The following is a 23,358-nucleotide window of genomic DNA, read 5'->3' on the forward strand; positions in this document are numbered from 1 at the left end:
TGTGTTATTTTATCTATTTTAAATCTTGGTGCTCAGCTGCAACAGACCTCACGCAGGTGGTGAAATAGATGGCCACAGAAGGGTGCTGCCTGTGGATATCAAACCAGTAGCTATCATTTCACCTAACACCAGCCTGGTTGCCCTACACAGACCAGGAGAAGCTGGAGACTTCTTTCCCGGGGATGACTCCCTTGCCAGAAGAGCTGGGCAGGATCCAGCTCTCCTTCTACTGCCCCCTTTGCTCACTTAGGAAAATCTGTCACGCAGATAAATGCAGAAACAGCTGGATCTGCAATGAACTAAAGACCTGCAACGACACCCACAAGAGAAGAAGTTGGTTAATTAAAGCCTCCTTTTCTCAGACCCTCCTGGGAGCTGCAAGCCACCACCACGTGTCACCACTACCATTTCCTCTCTAAGGACTCCCCTTGGATTGCTAAAAAACCCCCAAACACTAAAGAGCCTGCTACTTCTCCTTCCTTGCAAGCCTTGGCAGGAAGATTTTTTTCTTTCAATTAAAAAGTACTGGCACATCCCAGCAGCTCTCTAGGTTTCTAAAACCCACCAGCCCCACCAAAGCCAGGACCCTACCTGGGACAGCAGTATCCCATGGCACAGCAGCACAGCCCACAAAGGGCTGGAGGCACAAAACCACTGCTAGCAAAGTTCCCTTGCTAGTTAACACTGAGATCTGCTTAGCTGGAGCACAGAGTAATGCCATTAAGTTTATCTCCCCTTCAAGAGGAGGAACTTTTCTGGGTAGATGAACAGCTGGAGAGAACATCTCTTTCCCTAAAGTGTCTTCTCATCATTTGTAGGACATGGCTGCAATCAATTAGAATCATAGAATCAAGAAGGTTGGAAGGGACCTTAAAGATCATCAAGTTCCAACCCCCCTGCCATGAGCAGAGAATCCCACCACTAGACCAGGTTGCACAAAACCCCATCCAACCTGGCCTTAAATACCTCCAAAATTTGCTAAGGAAGATCAACACTGGCTTTCCCCAGCTGTGGGGTGAGGAAAGAGTGCTGTAAACAGAAGGAAGATAAAGGTGTGAATCTTCCCCACAGCCATGGTGCAGAAGGAGGAGACCCCTGTGCATTGAGGCTGAAACCCACCAGCCCACACCCTGATGTTCCCCATCCTCCTGTGGCATTTAATCTGCAGGTGGAGAGGGGAGCTTGTATGAAAACCCCACTTGTGACAATTTCTTACCTTCCCCACAAATGCTTTGAGACAACTCCTGAACTGAGGCTTTGAGGCAAAAAAAACCCCAAACCCATCACCTCTGACAACCCCTTTTTAGTCTGTATGTGTCTGGTCACATCCTATTTCTAAACCCACAGCCAGGCAGGTGTTTCAGCTGCTCTAAAGGAAGCCCCAGCCATGGCCAGGAGCACACAAGTCAGTGCACGGTGCCTGAAAGCAACTTCCCCAAGCTTGTCCAGAGCCTGCGCTGAAGAAAAGGTCCAGCCACAGCAGAAGGCAACAAGCAGCAGCACGTTTCACGTGCCACCTGCATGGCACACCCAGGAGTGGGGTTGCAACATAAGACGTGCTGACAAAGACCTGCTGTGACACTTCAGCAAACTCCTGTGTCCGGGAACAACGTCCTGCTTCTTCCAACAAAAGGACAGAAATCCTATCAATGCATTTACGCTTTGAAAAACATCTCTTGACAGGGAATTGATGGAAATGACCTGCACCCTTTTCCCACCAGAAGCTGCTGAAGTACTTGCTTCAAGGACAAGGAGGGGTCTGTGTCCCATTGCCCCTCTCTCCCAGTGCTCATCACCCCCTTTCGTTCCTAGCCAGAGTTTTCCAGAAGCAAGAGCACCCCAGGTGATCCAAACACCCCACCAAAAGGCTCTAACAGGTGGGAAGATGGGGAGGGGGGAGCAACTTTCCCTATTTCTCTGAACTCATAGAAAGGGAAAAGGGGAAGAGACAAGCCTGCTTGGAAGGCAGAGCATTCAAGGTAAATGTATCACGGAAAAGAAAACTTCTGTCCCTGCTTAAAAAGGTTTTTGACAGGTCTTCATTTGTAACCCACAAACAAATGCGGTTTCTCATGCTCTATGGACTCTAATATCACTTCATAGCAGACCTGCATCCAAGAGTCCATCGAAAAGCTGGAGAAGCAACCACATTAAAACAGCTCTCTTCACTGCTTTTGGGCACACCAGAATTCTTTCATTTCAGGAGCTGCACCTAAGTGCCTGGGAGCACAACCTGAATAAACGGCTGCTCAAAATCATTTCAATAGCTTTGGGTGGACCAGTTGTGGTTAAGTCAAGCCTAAAAAACAAGGCATTATTATACAAGACAGAAAGAAATGGTGCTTTGCCCTAGTGAAACTACAGCCCAGTTACAGAAACCCTTCTGGTGACTTATTTGAGAGAGACTGGCCATAACCCAATGGCTCTGATCTGCATGAACATCTAGAGTCCCCCACTGCCTGGGAGAAGAAGTAGAGAAAGCAAAGAGAAGGGACACTCACTGCACACCAAAATTAGGGACAGAAAAGGTAAGAGAAATAAGGACCTGTTCCAGAACCACGCCATCAAATGCCACATGACACAGCAGGAGAGACAACCTCCTCCATGCCTTGCTCTGCAAGAAGGTGGTTGTTTGGGGGAGGCAAAATGAGCAGCTGAAGTGAGAAACCTTTGCAGGCAGCTTCTGAACATGTGTGCCCATGGCAGACTGCCTCAAAAGGCACATCTGATACAAACAGGCCTGATGCCAGAGTGGCATGACCACACTGTGACACCGAGACACAGGCTCTTGTAAAAAACATGGACTGGGAGGCAGCCAACAGTGCAGGAATGCACAAGCCAGGCCTCATCTCCAGGAAAACAGTGAGATGGCCACCTTCTACATGATGGAAGAGCTAAAGGACAAATGCTACCACAACAGCCCAGAAGGTAGGGACAATACATCCACTGGCCACAGCCTCTGCTCTTACTTAAAACCTCAAAACCAGCTACATCAAAAGCATTGCCTGAGAAGCAGACCCTGGTTACCTGCTCCACAGCTCTCACCGTTCAGCCTTCATACACTTAGAAGTTTAGCCAGCATGTTCTGTTTGCCCAAAGAGCCACTTCTGAGAGATGGACAAACCCAGCTAAGCCTGGAAACCCATATTTCAGCTCCACGATGCAAGGAGAGCGTTTTTACCTCTTAATTTTCTGTTAATGTTGGTTCCTCACTATCTTCCCACAGAGTCCCCCAGACTTCATGTCAGCTACTAACTCATCCCTCCTCCCGAAAGCGAGATGGGTGGCTACAAAGCCCAGGTTTGTCACCAGCCAGAGGAATCCTTTAGAAAGTAAACCTGCAGGAGAGAGATAAGGAACATCTCCTCCCCTCGTCGGAACTCAGGGAGAAGACCAAAACAAATATTAATGAGAGGCACTTAGCGGCGCCTGTTGGGCAATCAATAACGCACGACAAGGAACACAACCGGGCTGTGCACCTCTCACCATTGCTGTGCTGGAGGTCCAAAAAGAGAGGGGTCTTCTGCTAACCCCCTCCTCCAGGTCACGTCTCGGCAGCTCTCCAGCTCCCCACGTGTGGGAAGCTGTTCTTTTCTTCCCCACATCAGTCTAAACAAAATGCCTTTTCAGCCAGAGAAGGCTTCTCCTGATTATCCCCAGCTAACGGACCTTTCCACAAGCTCCTTCCCTTAGAGAGGCTGGGGAGCAGAGCAGGGTCTATCTCCTGGTTGTGTTTGAGGATTATGTTCATCCTGACGAGCCACGTTCTTCTTCCTTTCCATGAAAGCAGAAGTAGCACCCGTTGTGTCACAGCAGTGAATGCTCCGGGGCATTTCTCCACTTGTGGGTGGCACTGGCACAGTGGGGGTCACAGGGAGAGAGGTGGGGCTGCTTGGTGGGGCTCTGCTGTGACATCCTGCAAGGGGAGTGGGAGGATGTGACCAGAGAGAGATGTAGGGAGATGCTGCCCAAGCTGCAGGGACCAGTTCAGCCAGCAGACCAACGCCTGCAAGAGATCACAGCTCAGGAACCTATTTAACTTTCTCTGTGTGTTTCAGACAAAACCTTCATCTGTCCCTAGTTCGGCTTCTCCTCCACGTCACCCCTATAGGGACCAACTCCTACCCCCACCCACGGGCACTGCAGGGACGTGGCTGAGGGGACATAGCTCCCCAATCTCCTGCTCTTCCAGCAGGATTCCTAGGCTGGCATTTGAGGGCACTTCAGCAGGTCCCGTGGTGCAGGCTGCAGGAAGAGAATGGCTTTCAGCTCAATTACCCTTCACATTCCAATTCTGTAACGCTCCAATAAGGCTTTTTCACCAAAACTCCCCCCCTCTCCCCCCAAAACAATAATAATAAGAAAAAAAAAGCCTGCCTGCTGCAGCCCAGCCTCAAGTGCAAACATGCAGAAGGGATGTGACTTGCAGCCAGCATGAGCCTTGGCTCTCTTGTCCCTGCTGCCCACCTTTCCTCAAGGTGTCCTCTAGGCTGCCTTCTCCTCTCCTTGCCTAGGCATCAGGCTCCTTCCTGCTGCTCTTCCAGCCTCTGCTTTGCCTCCTGAGATCCCAAGCCCAAAGCACCAGGCACACAGATATCGGGCTGCTCCCAGATGCATGTGAGGTGCAAGCAGGGAGCACCATCATTACTGCTTGGGGCAAACCATGGGTCACCCCAACACCTCCACACACACCACACAAATGCAGGATAGCACAAGGAGACCACTTAGGATCTTCTTTTCAGAGGTGCTTGCAACAAGAATGTGGTGAAGGATTCACACAACTAGGCAAAAAAACAGGTCTGTCACCCAGCACTGCCGAGGCCGCCACTAAACCTTGTCCCTCAGCACCACATCTACACAGCTTTGAAATCCCTTCAGGGATGGGAAATCTACCCCTGCCCTGGGCAGCCTGTGCCAGGGCCTGACAGCCATTTCTGTGAATAAATTGTTCCTAATATCCAACCTAAACCTCCCCTGGCACAACCTGAGGCGAGTTCCTCTCACCCTGTCACTTGTTACAAGGGTCCAACATCCACCTCACTCCAACCTCCTTTCTCTGGGACAGAGCCAGATTTTGTCCTGCCACTCTCAAACTGGGACAATCAACCCTCCAGCCCACCCTCCAGTGTCACCTGAAAACCTGCACTCCATCCCCTCAGCCAGCTTATTAAAGATATTCAACAGAACTGGCCAGTGAGCTGAGCCCTGGGGAGCACCACTTGTGACCAGTTGCCCGCTGGATTTAACTCCATCCACCACAACTCTTTGGGTCTGGGCCAGCCAGCTAGTTTTTTTACCCAGTTCAAGAAGCCATAAGCAGCCAGTTTCTGCAGGAGAATGCTGTGGGAAATGGTGTGAAAGGCTTGACTAAAGTTTAGGTAGACAAAATTGACAGCCTCTCCCTCTTCCACTGAGCAGGTCACCTTGTCACAGAAGGAGATCGTGTTAGTCATAGAATCATAGAATGGTTTTGGTTGGAAGAACCTTAAAGATCATCTAGTTTCAACCCTCCTGCATGGGCAGGGACACCTCCCACCAGCCCAGGTTGCTCCAAGCCCCATCCAACATGCCTCAGGAGGCACAACCTTGCTTAAAAAGTACCACTTGCTCTGTATAAAGGGGTAGGACTTGTGTTCGAGGCCCTCAGAAATAAGGTTATTGAGGGAAAGCCTTGCAGAGAAGCCCCCCGTGATATGCGGTGGGATACCAGGCATACCTGCCCATACCAGGAGGATGCAGGCTTCCAGCTTTCTCCCAGCCCATCCCCTGAAGCTTAGACTTGAGCAGATATGCTCAGAGGCAATGCTGGAGCCAAGCCCCCCCAGGGCAGAGGCAACCCACCCTGATGACACCTGGACTTCAGCTTCGACCCCCATTTATTTCCCTGCCAACTTCAAGGAGCGGGATGAATGGCCATGCCGCAGTCTCGGGGGGCTCGTAACAGGAGGAACTGCCTCTTAGCAACGTTCCTTCCCCAAATGCCCAAGTTGCAGGGAGGCAAACAAAATGCCCACCTGTCCTGCTGTTTTGCCAGCCAGATGAAAACCCCGGCGACGCTTCACGGGCCATCAGCTCAGCGCCGCAGCGGAACAGCTTCGTGCTTTAACCCTCTCAGCCCGTCTCAAAGCGTTTGCCCCAGGGAGCCTGGGCAGTCTGAACAGGCACAGCTGGCCGTCTGCTTCCAGCCTGCTTAATAGAGTGATTTTCCAAGTGCTGGCTCAGTAGCTCCTGACCCGTGGAGGTTTGGGGTCCTCCAAATCACCCGCGCAGCCAAAATCGTTCCCCGTTCTGGGGAACCATCCAACCCTTCGGGTTGCTCATCAAGGTCTGGTTATGGCACAAGGCAGAGGCAGGTCCCCCTTTCTCCAAAGCTGCACTCTTGATTTACCTCTAAATAAAGGTTTACTAATTAGTGGAAGATATTTACAGCTCCCGCTCTTGGTAATGAGCTGAGAAGTCCTGAAAGAACACACCTTGGATGAACACACCAGCCTGGGGGTTACAAACTCCTCTGTTTTCCTCCTTAAACATCAGTATGAAGGTGGTGCTGGTGACCACCCCAGCACAAACAGCCAGACCTCAGATCCTCTAAGCAGGAAATGCCTCCAAGCACACACGACCAACCGAGACTCATCAGACATAGACTTGGCAGGAGGTGGCTGACTTAATATCTCTCCTCTTCTCCCTTCCCTCCTTGCCATTACCCTTTTGAGTTTGATTTACAATTGTGGGCCAAGCCTAGCTGGAAGTTATCAACATGGGGAGGCCCACAAGAAAGCTGGGGAAGAACTTTCTACAAGGGCATGGTGTGATAGAACGAGGGGAAACGGTTTCAAAGTGGGAGAGGGGAGATTAAGATGAGATAATAGAGACAAAATTCTTTGCTGTGAGGGTGGTGAGACACTGGAAGAGGTTGCCCAGAGAAGCTGAGCCTGCCCCACCCCTAGAAGGGTTCAAAGGCCAGGTTGGATGAGGCTTGGAGCAACCTGTCCCTGCCCGTGTGGGAGGGTTGGAACTAGATGGGCTTTAAGGACCTTCCAACCCAAACCAGTCTGTGATCCTATGCTATGATGGAAACTAAGGCAAGCTTGAAAAAGGTGGAGGCTGTTGGTGTAACCATCGCTTGAGTTCGCTGGAGAGGGGTGGGCTGTGGCTGAATACATCACACCTGTACCCCAGCAATACCCCCCCACACACACCCAGACCACTCTGAATAAGCTCAGTCCCTGGAAAGTGGGACAAAAAAAACCCTACTGTCCCATACCAGGTGAGAGCCACCAGCTCTCTCCTTCTGCCCGTGCACCTCTTCACACTTGGCTGCATTATCTGGGGAGGCTTTAGCAGTGGGAGCTGGCTCCTTGGCTGCGTCGAGACCCTCCGCACGCACGTGCAAGCGGGTGTGCTCACAAAACAGCCTCGTGAGCTGCTCATGCTGAAAGAAGAAGAAGAAGAGCAGAGCCTGACATTTTGGAGAGCAAGGCAGAGCAGCAGAAAGGCAGCAGGAGCCGGGGAAGGGGCAGCAGGGAGGAGAGAAAACAGCAGCGGTGAGTTTGGCAAAGCTCATCTGGGACACGTTTGCTGCTGTTTGGCTGCTCAGAAGGGAGTGGGGTCCCCCTGGCAAGATGCTGGTGGTGGAGTTGAGCCCTGGAGGTGTCCAAGCAGCTCAGCATCCCACTGCCCCCCAGCCAAACCTTCCCAAAAAACACTGAACCCCCCTCCGCCTGGATTCAGTTGGCATCGTCACTGAGAGAAAAAAATAAGAAACACCAGCTTTTCAAATCTCCTTTCAAACAAAACCTGAAAACTAAAAAAAAAACTTCCTGTTCGCTGTTTGTTTCTTTTTCATTTTTTCCCCCAAAAACCAAAATTGCCTCGAATCCCATGCTCAGGTTTTCCTGCTCCCTTCATTATTCACACCCAGAGAATCAATCAACCACATTTTATGTTTCAACAGCAATTAATGGTCAAAATGAAGCTGCCTAATACCGATTGAAACTTTCCCCTGGATCAAATTTCTCCCATTTGTAAGGGAAAGAGTTTGATACAAACCAGTTCAGCTCACACATAAATATTTAAAAAATATATATAGAGAGGCTGATTTACTCGATTATTTTATCACAAAGTATGACCAGCAGGAGAAAGCTTATTATACATGACTGTCACTGACACGTTACAAACTAATAAAACACAAAATGCAATTCTGAAACAGAAATTGGAACGAAGCTATTGCAAGAGCGATTTTTATTGTTCTTCTGAAACTCCATTTCTGCCCAGCTTTGCTGTCAAAACGGCCAGGTTTTTTTTCCCCCCTCCATATTTCCATCTTAATTAAAACCGGCGGGTTTGATTGAAATAAAAAAAAAAACAACACATCATCGTGGTAATAAAAAGGTTTGGGGAGCCTGTTCTGCCAGCTCGAGCTTCAGCTTCCCTGGTTGCTCTGAACCAGGATGCTAACACATGCTCACCTCCCTGGTCTGCTGCTGAGCCCCGTCATTTCAGGTTGCAAAGAGCCTAAAACAGCAGCACTTGGGGCACCATCCCTGTCCCCCCCGGCACGCAGCATTTCTGTGGGACCTTCTTCGTGCCTTCATTGAGGTAGCACCATTGAAAAAGGTGCCCAAAACAACCAAGTGCAGGTTTATGTGGGTAAAAAAACAATGTGGGTGTCTTCTGCACCGAGCAGTTGCTACCCGTGTGCTGCCTTGGCAGCCCTCAAATGTGTTCATAAAGCTTTTTAGGGCCAGGCACACCCCTGCTGCTGACCTAAAAGATGATGTACAGAGAGGGAGGAAAACAAAACGGGGGTGCAAAGGGAGGGGAAGCAGCTTTTTCTGGCTGGCGTGAGGTAGTAAGTTAGATCCCAGGCTTCTGGGAGAATAGCACAAGCAGAGGAGAGAGAGATGAAACAAAACTAATTGCTAACAGGTCACATTCATTAGCTCCTGGCTCCTCTGCCTGGTTCTGGCAGCAGAGAGCCCTTCCTCCTGCAGGGGACAAGGAAGAGACCTTGAAGCCATCTGCTGTCCAGATGTGTAAGTGTAATTATACTGAAAGGGCTGGGCTTGAAGGCCCCAGTTTCCCAGCAAAGAGAAGACTCTTGGCCCAAGCCTGACCTGCTCCTGCAGCACGAGATGCTGCAGGACCACAAGCCACCACCTCTGGCTGTGGAAGAAGCCTCTCCAGCCTAAGCAACCTGGTGGCTTGCTGCCAGGTGGGGCCAAGGGGACCCCAGGAGCCACCATCCCTCAGCATTGGCCATCCCCAGCTCAGACAGTGTCCTGACCTCGGGGAAGGGTCTGGGAAGGACACCCACAATGAACTCAGAGCTTTGAAAGTCAGCAAGGGACGGACAGATCCTGGCTCTCAGCACCCACACAAAGAAACTCCTACAGAGCACCCAAGAGCTTCCCTGTGTCCCAGGGCTGCTCAGTGAGGGAGGATGCTTTTCCTTCTCTCCTTTTCTTCCAAAAGATCCATGATTTGCCTAAGCTGCCTTTCCTCTCTTTGTCTGGGTGTTTCTTGCTCAAAGAATCTACCTGTATGCTTTTTCTTCCTCTGCCCCAAGACTGTTTCTTTGCCTCTGTGAATCTTCTTTTCCCTCTGTGGTTCCTCCTCCGTGGAGGCACCAAATTGCTGGCTGCCCCACGCTAGCTTTCCCTTCAGCTCTAAATCTGCTGTTTTCTCCCCTTTCTGCATTTCCCCCATCCCCTTCATTGCTTTGCTGGTCAGAGCAGTACAACTATTTCTCCTTCTCAGGCTGCCCTCCCTCCTTGCTGCAGTATCCTTCCAGAAAGAGCCCAAGTTTTGCCTGGTGGAAATGACTGCTATCTCCAGGACACTTTACACATTACTTCCACACCATTTGGAGTTTTCCGCCCCAGTAGTTTCTGTTGTGTCTCTCATTTCTACTCCTCGGGCACGTGCTTTAAAGGACCAGGGTCTCCTATTCAGACAAGTGACAGGACCACTAGAAGTGGAGACTTACTTTCTCCCCAGGACGTCACTAAAGACCCGTTGACGTTCTCCATCTGGTGTCACGGTATATGCACCAGGGACAAAAAGCTGACCTTCAGAGGGAAGGATGCTTCCAGGTCTGACCACCTGCTTCATCATCACCCAACAGTAGTGGGTGCAAGGAGAGGAGAGACCTCCACAAGCCTCCCAGCCCCAGGCAACAACCTGTACCCAAGCCACATCACTCAAATCTTCCACGTCTCGTCTCTATCAGCAAGTGATAGGACAAGAAAAAGTGGTTGTGCCCAGGGAGGTTTAGATTGGATATTAGGAACAATTTATCCACTGAAAGGGTTGTCAGGCCCTGGCACAGGCTGCCCAGGGCAGTGGTGGAGTCACCATTCATGGAGGGGTTTCAAAGGCATCTAAAGATAAGTTTGAACATTCAGTCTTCCTGAGCAAGACAGAAATAACCCGATCTTGGTGGATCATGTGGGCTGGGTGAGGAGTGGAGAGACACGATTTCTTTGAGGGCTACCTAGTGATTACAGAGCAGATGAAACCCTCTCAAAAGGATTATCTCATCCAGCTAAGAGATGGCTTTTTAATAGATGGACAGTACACCTGCACTTAAGCCTTTTGAAGGGGAGGCACATCCTTCACAACATGTCTCTGCTTCCACGAGTTTGCCAGACAAAATTGGAAAGTAATTAAGGGCTGCTCAAAGAAGTAAAAAAACCCAACAAAACAATCAACAGAAACCAAACAAAAACAACCCAGAAAACAATAAACCCTAAATCTGGAAAGGAGAAACATCAGAACAAACACAGAGGGACGAGACAGAAGCTGGCTTTGAAAGCCAGCAGCAAAAAACCCACACAATTAAGAATGAGGATGCTGAGAAAGTCTGGACAATGTTTCACCTGCTCCAGATGATTGCCACATACCCGTGCCACCAAGACCTTCTTGCTGCAGTGAGCACCAGTCAGAGCCTCACCTCCCACTTCTCCAACAGGCACCAGAGGTGAGACATCACCCTCGGTCCCTCAGCACCAGCCACACAAATGGGGGATGCCAGGGTGGAGGGGAGGAGAAGATGCTCCCTACCCAGGAAGAAGAACCAGATTCCTTCCGGCCAACTCTGTTTAATGAACACAGCTTGAATAATTCTCTCATTAGTTTGCTGTCTAGAAAAGAAAAACCACAACAAACAAAATAAAAAGCACCCAGTAAAACCCACCAGAAATAAATAAATTAGTAACATTTCATCTGAAGTGCTGCAGAGGAGGTGGATACACTGGCAAATTTTGCATGCACAAAGGTGGCAGAAGGAGGGCAAGGCTGGATTTGGTGGCTTAGTTATTCATCCTAAATTATTTGTGCTGTTCTAAAATCCATACAGAAGCATAAGGGCAGGAAGAGGAGGAAAACAGTGAGCAGGGAGAAAGGGGGTAAAAAAAAAGAATGAATAAAATAAAGAAGAGAAAAAAAAAAATGAGGGAAGAAAGCAGCCAGCAATGGTTAGGGGCCATTTTGAAACATAGCAGGAACATCTTTCTTATCAGTTCTGTGATCACCTCCTTCAATTTCAAGGCTCTTTATTTAAAGGAAGGGGAAAACCACAAACACAAAAGGTGTCTGGGAGCGTGCAAGGGAATGGCTAATGGGGCTGAAGCAGGAGCTGGGGCACTGCAGCTGCTTTGTATGCACAGGGTCAGGCCTCTGAACCATTGACAACTGGTTCTATGAGCCCCCAAAGACTCCTGGGCAGGATATCAGGGAAACTGATTGAATTCCTGACATTATTACTATTCAGACAAAATAATCATTTTAATTAAAGCTAGGGCTTTGGGGGCTTTCTCTGATCCTCCCTGGCCCAGCTCACCATCCAACATGGTCTGGTTCCAGGCTGTGTAATGGGACAGGGCAGTGACAGGTCCCTCCTTCTCTCTCCCTCCCCATCAAACACCTTTCTGTGCAATTAAAAAAAAACAAAACAACAAACAACCACATCAGAAAAGCCACTGTTTCACCATCATATTAAGGATGGGAATAGTGACCAGCAGCTGCTGAAGGCTCAATCCTGAAGGCTACTCCCCGAGCAGAAGGGACTGCTGTTGATGGTGAGTGCCTGTCTGCCTCCCAGTTAAAATAAACCAGTAAACCAGGGCTGAGCTCAGCAGATGTGACACATGCAAGCTGGACAGGAGTTGCCTAACTGGACTGCAGCTGCCTGACCAATGCTGCCCAGAAACTCTCTTTTTGAGACTCCCTTCCCACAGCCCAGCCTTTTACTAGTGCTTGTTTGAACTCAAGATGAGATGAGCAGGTTCCTAGGGCAGATCTTGGTGGTTACAGATGCAGTGGGTGCCTTCTGAAAACAGAGCCCCGTGGTAATTAATATCTCCTGTCAAGCTACAGATGCTTCTTTTGTGGTGCAACTGTCGTCTTGTGAATGGCTGGGGTGCTAACTCTTGCTTTATAAATCCCTCAGTGAGGTAACTAACAAGAGGAGTGAGATGGGGAGGACACCAAAGGAGAGAAAACCCCACTGGAAACCTCCTGAGGGAACATACAGCAAAGAAACCAAGAATTAAGTCACCTTTCTGCCAACACGTGAAGATGACAATGCTCCAGGGCCAAGAGAAGAAGGCCAGGGATTGTTTGAACTCAATCAACAAGCTCAGGATGCTGGGGGGGTTTACACCAGCTCTTCATGAGAAGGTAGCTAGACTTGCTTACTGCTTCAACTTGTGAGGAGCTCTGCAGGACCCAAGATGTGGTCCTGCAGACAGCACAGCACCTGGAAGGGGCAGCCACAGAAGAGGGGTTTGCAGAGCCATGCCTTCCAAGCAGAAGTGTAAAGGATATCCACTCCTAAGGCAACGGGAGGGCTGCTTTCCCCAGAAGGTCTCCTACTTGGACATTGGGACAGGAAACCCTAGATGTCACCTATTGGAACAGTTCCCCCCAACCACCACACCAGTTACCACAAAACCGACATGGGGCTGGGGCTTCACTCGCTCGCGTCACGTAAACCCGTTGAACGGTCACAATCCAACCAGACCGAGTTCCCCACGGATCCAGTCAAATGGAAAAAGAGATTAGAGGAAGCAAATCGGACTTGTCAGAAACTGAGGCACCACCAAGCAGCCTGCCACGGGCTCAGCCATCATCTTTCCCAATTTAAAAAACAAACCTTGAGACTCCCGGAACCCAGAGCTCGGTGAGGAGGAGGAGGATAAAAAAGGAGCAGGGTGAAAGAGGTGAAGTGCAAGGGAGGCATCCAAGAGGAGAAGCAGCCCTGAAGGTCAGAGGAGCAAGCACACGAGCAGCTAACTAATGTACTACAGCAGCACGACGGGGCACAGACACAGGCTCACACGTCCGAGCAAACTGGAAAGCCATAAAAGTCTATTACAGCAAATCAAACAGCAGTCAGCATGACAGCCATTAGCCCGAAATGAATACACGAGAACTTAATGAGCTCTGTCGAGGCCAGCTTGGCGAATTAAGTGGCCAGTTCTAGCAGGATTCCCCTTTTCTTCCCAGACTCAGAAGCGCCCGCGCTGCCTCGTTGCCTCCTGACAAGCAAAGCACAGGCTGCCCTTGCCCAGACGGGACGGACCATTACGCCCCAGCCACGTCCCTCTCCTGACACTCGGGCCCCGGCTGCTATTCCAGGCAGGTGCCAGGGATATGATTAAGACACCACGAGCGTGGAGGACCAGCAGCATCAGCTCAACACACGAACCATCCCCAGCCTGTTTATTCGGAGCTGCTGTGATCTGGAGGAGCCCATGGCCTCCTCCCCCCTCCTCCTCACGCTAGAGAGGAATCACAGTGCCCAAATAAATTCCCATTCTCGGATCAAGCAGACTGTGTAAAACGCCAGGACGGGTATTTAGAGGCAGTATTGTTTTTAAAGGTCAGTTTACTTCATGTTCCATTTATTTATGCACACTCTTCTTTTGACTTTCCTAGTGCCACACGATAGTGGGGAGGTTTAAATAGCCTTTCTGGTGCTGCTCCATTAGCTAGGACAACTGCAAATCGATACATCCATTTATCTCAAAATTAAAAAGAGAAAAACCCTCATTAGCTGCCAATTCTGCACAGAGCCAGCTTGTGCAAAGCTGCCCTAGCACTTCTGCTAGTCTATTCTCTGTCCCCAAGCTCCAGCCCCTCTTTATTCATGAGCTACATGTCCTTCTGCTTGGGCTGGGTGGTCCTAGAGCCAGATTTTGCTACCCACGCCCTCACTGTTCACCTTGGCCTGAGCTGCTCAGAGCGTGATCTGGGGACACTGTCATCCCCTGCCATAGCCAGCTCCCAATGGTCCCCTGAGCTTCAGCTGGATCAGAGAGGTGTCCCCTGGCTCCAGGGAGCTCAGCTTCTGAAAGCACATCTCCATGCTGCATCACCTCCAGCTTTGAGAACTTGCAGTCAAGGAACTCAGACAACCTGTGGCCCAAGCAAGAGGGCATCTCTTCCTTGAGAGCCTTGCCAGCACGCACTGAGGAAATTCACTGCTCACATCTCCTGTGGGCTGTAAGCCTTGGAGGGTCCTCCTTAGGTGGTGGGACCCCATCCCTTGCTCTCACAGTGCCTGACAAGGACAGGCTGTCTCCCCAGCAGAAGAGCAGAAGCGGCTCCAGCATGCTGGCTGAGCAACGAGTTTGTGGCTCATTACCTCCTGTTGGTGCCCTTGGTTAAAGATCATGGGCAGAAACTGGAAACTGGCACACGGTGCCTTATAATTAGATTAGGCCAACCTCCAGAAAAGCACAGCTCTGAAGGCCAAGCAGCAGAGGGGGTGTGCAGGGGGAAGCCCCGTGCTTGCTACACCCCAAACAATGAGTGTAGGAAATCCCTCCTGTGAGAGCCACGGCTCATGGGCACAGCAGCGTGACACGTGAGGGGGAGGCTCTGGTGTCCAGCCTCTTCTTCTCTTTATCTTTTGTCCATCACCCCTGCCCTCAGTTCCCCTTCCTTGGCCAGCCTCCATTTCTCAAACCAGCACTAGAGCTTTGCCCCCCCTGCCCTTCAGGCTTGATGCAGGTTAAGGTGGGAATTGTGGGCAGCTCCTCATTTGCAGTACTGGACACAGAAACCCACTATCCATCTCTCCACCCATCAACTTCCAGAGGTCCAGGCAGAAAGGCAAGAGCAAGGAGCAGCTCGTGCAGGTTTTGCTGAGCCATTTCTGCACCATTTGTGCTGTAAAGAGGAGAAGAAATGACTCTGAGCCAGTGTCATTCTCAAAGGGAGGTCTCAAATGTCTTGGCGTAAAGATGAGACCAAAACTCCCGGCTCATACATCACAAGCAACTTAATGAAGAAACCTCATCCTCACAGCAGAGGAACAAGGGAAGATCAAAGCCCAGCTCGGCAGGGCACCAGCAGTCAGCATATTAAATAAACCAGTGTAACACAATCGTTTGTACCTCTCAGTTGCTGAGGACTGCTTGATTTCACACACACAGGTGCACACTTGACCTCAGCCACACCCTCGAGGTCTGCTCTACGAAAACCAGGCTTACCCTGGCACCAGGGTGCAAGAGGGAGAGGTTTCCTCCACAGCAGGACGTGAAATGCACCGCTAATCCCCTATTTCAAATCTAATACCCCGACCTTATCCTCCCAGCACCAGCAGCCTCCTTCCAACTACACAACTTAAAGCCTAAATTCACATCAGATCTCTTAAGTCCTTGACATCTTTCTGCCCAGCTCTAGGTGCAGAAGGTTTCCCTGATGGTATGGCAGGGTGTCACCTCCATTGCCAGCACTGAGAGAGGGTGGCAGAAGGTTGTGGAAACTCCCTGCTTGGAAGATATTGGACATGTGGCTAGATAAAGCCCCGAGCGACTTGATCTAACATGAAAATTCTCTCTGCTTTAGTGGGAGCTCAGGCCAGATGATTTTCTGTGGTTTCTTCCAACCTGCTTTAATCCTAAGACATAATGGGACAATTCCTGCTACAGAGGAGTTGAAGGAAACCACCACCAAGGGCAGAAGCCTTTGGGCAAGACTATCAGAAATCTGCTGTTTGGGGAAACATTTAGTCCTGTCTCGGGTCACCTCTGTGATAAGATCTGCACATCCCCTCCTCCTCAAAGGCAGAGCAGAAGAAACAAGTTCCCATTTAGGGCTCTTTTCCACCTTCACACTTCTCCCAGGAAAGACACCACCGAGGCTGCAAAGATTCTAGGCTCCAAACCTCCTCTTCCTCCTGCCACCTCCCCACCACCCAAAATGGCTTCTGCCCACTTTCAGGGGCCGACAACTTCCAGAGCTTTAATCCTCCCCCTTCCCAGCCACTTCCAGGGCAGGAAGACCATCCCATACTTTGGTGACCCTCAGGCAGCCAGCTCTGCCAGTGGCAACCAGGCAGCAAGCGTGGCCAGGGAGGGAAGAGCCAGAAGCCAGGCAGTGAGCATCCCTACCTCTGGGATGCGGACACTGTAGGGCTGGTTGTGGAACCGTGGGGCGTTGTCGTTCACATCTCCCACTTGGATGTTCACTGTCCCTTTGATCACCTGCAGCCAAGAAGGGTGACAAGGAGCAGCTTTAGGCCTGGATCTCAAACCTCAAGCAAGCTCGTGGCTGCTTTTTTTCTGATGGCCAGGGATGGCCTTGCTCCCCATGCAGACACACGCCCACCCTCCCGCTCCAGCAGAAGGTCCCCCCAGCAACCCACCCCTCTTGCCCACCCCGCAGACCATGAAATGAGAAGTCACACTTACCCCTTGGCTGTCACTGACAGAAAATTCAACCGTGAATTCCGACTTAGTCTGAAAGGGAAGGAGAAGAGAAACATATAATTAAAGATCCCGTCGTGTTTATCTGCAGATGGCAGGCTGGGGACTTTTAGCCAATATTATTACATGCAAAATGCTTTCAGGACCTTCCAGAAGAGCCAGGGTGCTGGAGTGCAATTACCTGTGTGAAGGAGAAAATGCTGAGAAATATTCCTGCCAGCAGGGCTCCAAGGTATTCCATAGGCATGAAGAGCTGCTCTGCCCTGGGGTGGGAGAGCGAGGGGACTAAGGAGATAACTCCCTGACCAGCAGCTGAGCCCTTGAACAGACAACTAAGGATGAAGTAGGTGAGAAGACCCTTGTGGTTTAACCTTCTGGGGCGTGCTGGCCAGTCCCCAGCTCTCTCTGCACAGCAGAGAAAAGCAGATTTCCACCCAGGGTCTGCTCTGACCTGGCACCATCTCTGACTGCAAAGAGAGAAGGAAGTCCGAAGAAGCAGCTTTTGGTTGAGGTGACAGCACAACAGAATCCCACTGAGGGCACCTAAAATCTTGCTGCTGCTTTCCCAACTTACTTGCCGTGCAGCAGTTCTTGGGATATTACATAGCTGGGAACACTGGGATAACTCTCTAGTCAGAAAATCCTGTTCCATAAAAAGCCTGTGCAATCTCCTCTGCCCTTCCTTACTTTAACTAACTAAACACTTTAGTCTTAAATGGCAAATATATTTATGTCACAGGTGCTGGGCTGAGGGACAAGTGGAAAAGAGGTGATTATTCTGGTGTCAGGGCTGCTGGAGGCAGGTCTTCTCTTCCTGGCCTTTCTTTTCCCTCCCATTTTACCAAGGAATGCTGCAGGGACTGGGACCACCACACCTAGCTGGTACCTGGGCACCAGCTTGTGTTCCAGTTCTCCCAGTCCCAGCAATCCCTTCCTCCTCCAACATTCCCTTCCCACCCCTGCCTTAGCTGCTAGAGCTCAGCAACCTGGTGTTTTCAAAGCATGCAGCAGGAGAAGCTGGAAAGCAAGCTTGAAATGGCTCTCCAGGCTGCAGATCTGGTTGATTTATTCCTAATAAGAATGGCTCAGGGACAGGCTCCAGCCACTGGTGCCCAGAGCAGGATCTCTGCTCGCACCAGGGTAGCAGTTCAGCTCAGAGAAGGCTTTGGGGAACAGCTTACCAGGCCCTTCTCTGCAAATCCTCCATCCCACAGCTGGGGAATCCCACCTGAGAGAGGCTTTCCTAGATCCTGCCCCCAGAGAACTTCAACTTGCAGTTGAAGAGCTGAAATCCCAACAGAGATCCCTCTGCTCCTGCTGACATCCCACCCTGCTGCATCACCCCAGTTCCCCCCTGCCCATCGGTGCCACTGCAGGGGACAAAGTGGCAGGGGAGAAAGGCAAGACAGGAGAGGAGAAACAGCCTGTTGAGCATTTAAGCTTTAAAAACTCAATAAAATGATCAGAGAAAGCTGCCACGTGCTGACTTCTGTCTCCACCCTTCATTCTAGCACATAACCTCTTCATCTCAGAGCTTGTCTTTTTCTGAAAACTCTTTTTCCCTTCTAATCTTCGTGGGAGTGAAAAACTCTTCCCAAAATCCTTTTGCCTCTATACACCTGCTCCTCTTCCTGGTTCTCTCTGTTCTCCCTTTTTGTGCACCGTTTCCCTTGCTACGACTCCTTCTCACCTCTCAAGTCTTTCTTTTCCTCCTCCATTGTGCAAGAATGGATCTCTTGCTTCTCCTTTCCCCATTACTTGGCTGGTGTGGCATTTTCTCCCCTGACTTCCATCCCAGGCCAGTGTTCTCTCTTCCTCCCTGCTCTCCACCACCTCCATTCCCCTCCCTCCCACCACCATAAACTGTCATTTACAGTTTACACACATTGAGGTGTGTCCATGGGTTTTATTTTCACACCTTGGCCGCTGGCAAAAGAAAGACTAAACACAGGCAGCAGGAGCACGGGGGAAATGATGCACATTGATCAAATAACTTAGCATTTTCCTCAAGGTCCTTGCTCCAGGAATGGGGAAAGTGCCAGGGCTTTTGTAAAACAGGCACCTGGGTGGGATCCCATCTTGGCACACCAAAGCTACCACGAAAGAGTGGGATGTGAAACAGCTCAGAGGCCAAAATCTCTCTGAATTTAGCATCCAGCAGCCTGAATCCACAAGATTGTGAGAAGTCATTATGAGATGGGATAAGCAGGGATAACTCACGTCTCTTCTCACACTGTTTTAAATAGTGGAAGATGAAGGAAGAATATAAGTTTAAAAGAGGAAGCCTGGGAATGTCCCTGAATGCCTGAGCATCTGTTCTTTGGGAAATCATTCCCATTTCTTATTTTCTTCACTTCTGAACTTGCAAATATCATTCTGGGATCCAGGAAAACCAACAAGCCAGATAGATCCAGAGCACTCTGCTTATTCTCCATGTCCCTTCTGAGCTGGGGACAGTGACAGAGTGGGTAGGGACAGACCTTAATGGGGACACACCTGGATTCCCTACTCCCCATGGGAGCAACACCCGGGCTCCATCTCAGCTGCCACAAAAGGTGGAGAGAGTCCCAGGATCACAGACTGGTTTGGATCGGAAGGGACCTTATAAAATCATCTAGATCCAATCCCCTGCAATGGCAGACATACCTCCAGCTAGACCAGGTTGCTCCAAGCCCCATCCAACCTGCCCTTGAACACTTCCAGGGATGGGGCAGCCACAGCTTCCCTGGGCAACCTGTTCCAGGGTCTCACCACCCTCACAGGGAAGAATTTCTTCCCGACCTCTCACCTAAACCTCCCCTCTTCCCGTTTGAAGCCCTTCCCCCCTTGTCCCATCGAGGCCAGGTAGGAGAGCCACCATTTCTGTGAGTGGAGATGGTTTTTCCCCTCAGCAGAAAGCAGCATTACCTCTCTGTCCAAGGGCTGCCTGAGCCAGACAACCCCAGTCATGCTCTCCACTGCGAAGAACCGACTGGCCTCCTCCCCGACCACGCCGTAGACCAGAGGGTCATTGTCCAGGTCCCTGGCCAGCAACTGAGTCACCGAGGAACCTGGGAGAGAAGGAGAGGAGAGAAACCATGAGCAAAGTAGGACAGAGCGCAAGAAGTCCTGAAAACATTCAGCTTGTCAGGGAACACAGGTCTTCTGCCTTTCCTCAGTCAGCCACATTTTTCCCCATGGTGCTCCTACTACCTCAAGCAGCAAGAAGACTCAAGCTGTGAGTGGTCTTACTGTTCTCTCCAGTACAGGCAAAATGAACCACAGCTCCTCTCCTCCCTCACCCTTACCACAGAACAAAGTCACATTAGCTCAGCAGGACCATCTCGGGCATGAGAGAGAGTGAAGGAAACCATGTCCCTGCTGGGTCAGTGCCTACCAGCCTCCCTCACGCTCCACCACCACCAGATACTACACCATCTCCAGGTCAAAAGCAAACAGTTCTGAGGCCAAGAGCATGGATGTGATGCTCACAGGTGCCTGGAGATTCAGGGATTTGGTAGGGCCTGAAGCTAGATGCAAGCCTGGGATTCGTTTTAACCATGGCAGCTGCAGCAAGTGCTGGGCTTTCAAGGCATTCGTGGAGCCCGCACACCTAGAGAGCATGAGAGGTGCTGGGACAAATCCATCACTGCCTTCTGCCAAATCACATTTGGAACCATCTTCTGCAGCATCCTGAATACCCCAGCCATCAGGACCTGGCTCAGCCATCACTCACGGGCATGCAGTGGCAAATGTCTCCTCTTGACTGCACCCAAGAGGCAACCCAGACTCTCCAGAGTTGCTGCATGGGTGCCACCTGTCCTGTTTGTGAACCCCACACTGCTCCCGAAGCAGTAGGGCTTCTGCTCTGAAAGCAAAGGATTGTCATCACCCTTGGATCCTCATTTCAGCCCCATAAAAGTCTCCACAAATTGTTTTGGGCTTCTCCATGGAGCCTCCCAGCACAAAGTCTGGTGTGGTGGATCAACCACGGCAGGCTGCCTGTCCCTCACCCAGCCTCTCTCAGTCCTCTCCTCAGCTTCTCCTGCTGAGGCAGAAGCTGGTGAATGAAGATAAGGCCACCTGGCTCCAAGAATGGGAGGAGATAACCCCTGTGTGAGCCATCTTTGGCAGCATGAGGACACCCCACAAGCTCAAGTTGTCTGGCTGAGGAGAAGGGTTGCCAACATTTCATCCACCTGGGAAGAGGAGAAAAGCTCTGGTAGACCAACGGGTGAAGATGGTGGATCAGCTTGGCAAGCAGAGAGATCCAGCCAATTACCAACCAGTTGGCCTGACATCAATCACAGCTGAAATAATGGAAAAAAGCTGATATGAGATTCCATTAATAAAGAATTAAACGATAGGAACATAATTAATGCCAGTCGACACGACTTTCTGGAAAATAGGCCTTGTCAAACAAACCTGATTTTATTCCTTGATGAGATTAGAGTTTTGTCAGATAAAGGTAACAGTGAAGAAATAATAGACTCCTGTGAGGCATTTGACTTAGCACTGCCTGACTTTCTGATTAAAAATTTAGTTCTGTACAGGATTGACAATGATCACTGGAGAGAGGGCCCAGTTCCAAGGCCACCAACTGCAGAGGGCAGGACACCCTAGTGTGACATCAAACAGTGGTCTGTACAAACTCAGGTGGCAAGATGGCAAACACTGGGGAGGAACGAGCAGCCAGGTGAAGCATTTGGGAATCTGGGCTTGTTTGGGGAAAACCTCTTTTTAGATTTTGCTCCAAACAGCCTCAAAAAAAGGCTGGTGGAGCACAGCTGAGGGTCCAAGCACGAAAGGAGCTCTTCCCATGCCCTGGTTGGCACTTGGAGGAGCAACTTCAGGGATCCGTACAGTCAGTTCTACCAAGAATGCAATTCTGCAGGCTGCTCAGGACTTCAGGACTGGGTGCAAGAGGACACCACAAACATTCAAGAGCCAGCAAAAAAGCTCTACACTCCAAGAGGGCTGCAAAAGCTTGACCTGCTTCACTTATGCCAAAGAGGAGTGAGACGACTCAGGCCATCTCAAGCACGTCCATGAAGAGGACAAAATGTAAGACTTAAGATAAGCAAAAAGCAGAGCAAGACTCACTGTCCTAACCTAGACAAATTTCTATTAGAAGGAGGAATATCAGTTATTTTAAAAGGACCAACTACAGTTAATCATGAGGGGTGGGAAATGATTCCTCCCACTGACACTGGTGCGAGTGACAGGTCACGATCAAAGACGTTTTGGACAAAGACCTGAAAACAAGAGTCCTTCTTGAAACGACTGAGATCAGGCAGCTCAACTGCAACCTTTCTATCTCTTCAGTGAAGCCAACGTTGGTGATACAAAGTGTCCTGACACTTTCTCAGGGCCTTGATAGGAAACAAGCTACTAGCTTGGTTTCATTTTGGAGGACATCTGAAGCCATCCTTAGCAAAGGGTTCTTTGCCCCAGGAAAGAAGCCAGAGTGTGGCTGTCCCCATGGCAGCAAAAGCCAGTAACTAGGACAAGACAAATCCAGGGCCACACCCCTCCATTCTCCTAATATTACTGGGAGAAACAGGCTTATCCCTTTTACATCTCATTCAGAAACCCAACATCAACTGGGGATCTGCAGCTCCCTGGGGAACCTGAAATGCTTCAAACTCCAAAAGGTCTCGCCCTCATCTTGGTGGAAGGAAAGTGATCTTAAAAATCCTGCTGAATGGGAAAACCGTGCCCCAGCCTGTTCTAATCACCGTTGCATTCATGGCTTGTGTGCTGCAAACCCACTTGCACAAAAAATAATTAATAAATCAGCAGCAAACCAACACTTAACTCTTCGCTGTCTCTTTGTGTTGTAGCTGCCTCCCACTGCCAGGGCATTTAGTTCCTAAATTCAGGATAACCTGGGGAACAAGGCAAGGCAGAGGGCACCATCCCACCCACATTTCTCACTCCTGCTGGCCTGCAGGGTGAGATCTCACTGGGCCAAGTGTATCAAAATCAAGGAGATTCAGTGGGTAAGAGGAGCCAAAGAACATTCAGCGCCTGCCCCCTCCTCAACTTTTGTTTCTTTTTATTTGTTAGCAACAAGGAATTTCACAAGGACACCAATAGAGCAGCTCAGAACATTGAAGTGTATGCTGTGTGTGTTGCTTTCCTGTGTCACTGGCAAATACCACCTTAAACAACCCCTCAGGAGTGAGGCCCTGAAATTAAGAGCTATTTCACGCAGTCCCTTACCTGCCCATCAGCCAGTAATCACCATCCAAACCAAAAAAAAAAAAAACCCCACCAAACAACCAGGCATCAAATACAGATCCAAATAACAAATTAAATAGAAGATAATGAGCTCCCTGCAATAAGAAATGAGACTTCACAATCCCTTTATCATTTGTTATTCTGATTTTGGAAAGCTTAACCCCGGGAGGCAAGTTGTGCAAACCAGGCTTGCAGGATGCAGAGGAGCACGCTGGGCTCCTTCACCCCCACCCATCCCTTTAATCTTGCTTTTCCCCCCTGTTTCTTCCCCCCCTCAAATATCCTGCCCCAAGGGAGGAAGAGCAGACTAGCTGGGTATCACAAGACAAAACCCACACAGCAGAAGCACCTGGGCCACTGTTCAAACAGACCCGCCCCAAAATCATAGTGATCATAGGGAAGGGGCTGTTGTCTCACC

At 50.2% G+C, this 23,358-nt stretch overlaps 2 protein-coding genes across 2 annotated transcripts in view; one reads left to right on the forward strand and one right to left on the reverse strand.

Moving 5' to 3' along the window:
• CDH23 (cadherin related 23) overlaps positions 1-23,358 on the reverse strand; it is a 202,755-nt gene that overhangs the window by 136,028 nt on the left and 43,369 nt on the right. Inside the window, exons 4-6 of the mRNA XM_051618046.1 lie at positions 19,626-19,768; positions 16,704-16,751; positions 16,404-16,496 (exon numbers count right to left, since the gene is read on the reverse strand). Of these exons, the coding sequence (XP_051474006.1) occupies positions 16,404-16,496; positions 16,704-16,751; positions 19,626-19,768 (284 nt within the window). The remainder of the gene's footprint in view (positions 1-16,403; positions 16,497-16,703; positions 16,752-19,625; positions 19,769-23,358) is intronic.
• PCBD1 (pterin-4 alpha-carbinolamine dehydratase 1) overlaps positions 1-23,358 on the forward strand; it is a 468,321-nt gene that overhangs the window by 108,548 nt on the left and 336,415 nt on the right. The gene's annotated exons all lie outside the window — the stretch shown is intronic.

Source organism: Apus apus, chromosome 4 (assembly GCF_020740795.1).
Source record: "Apus apus isolate bApuApu2 chromosome 4, bApuApu2.pri.cur, whole genome shotgun sequence".
Classification (NCBI taxonomy): Eukaryota; Metazoa; Chordata; class Aves; order Apodiformes; family Apodidae; genus Apus; species Apus apus.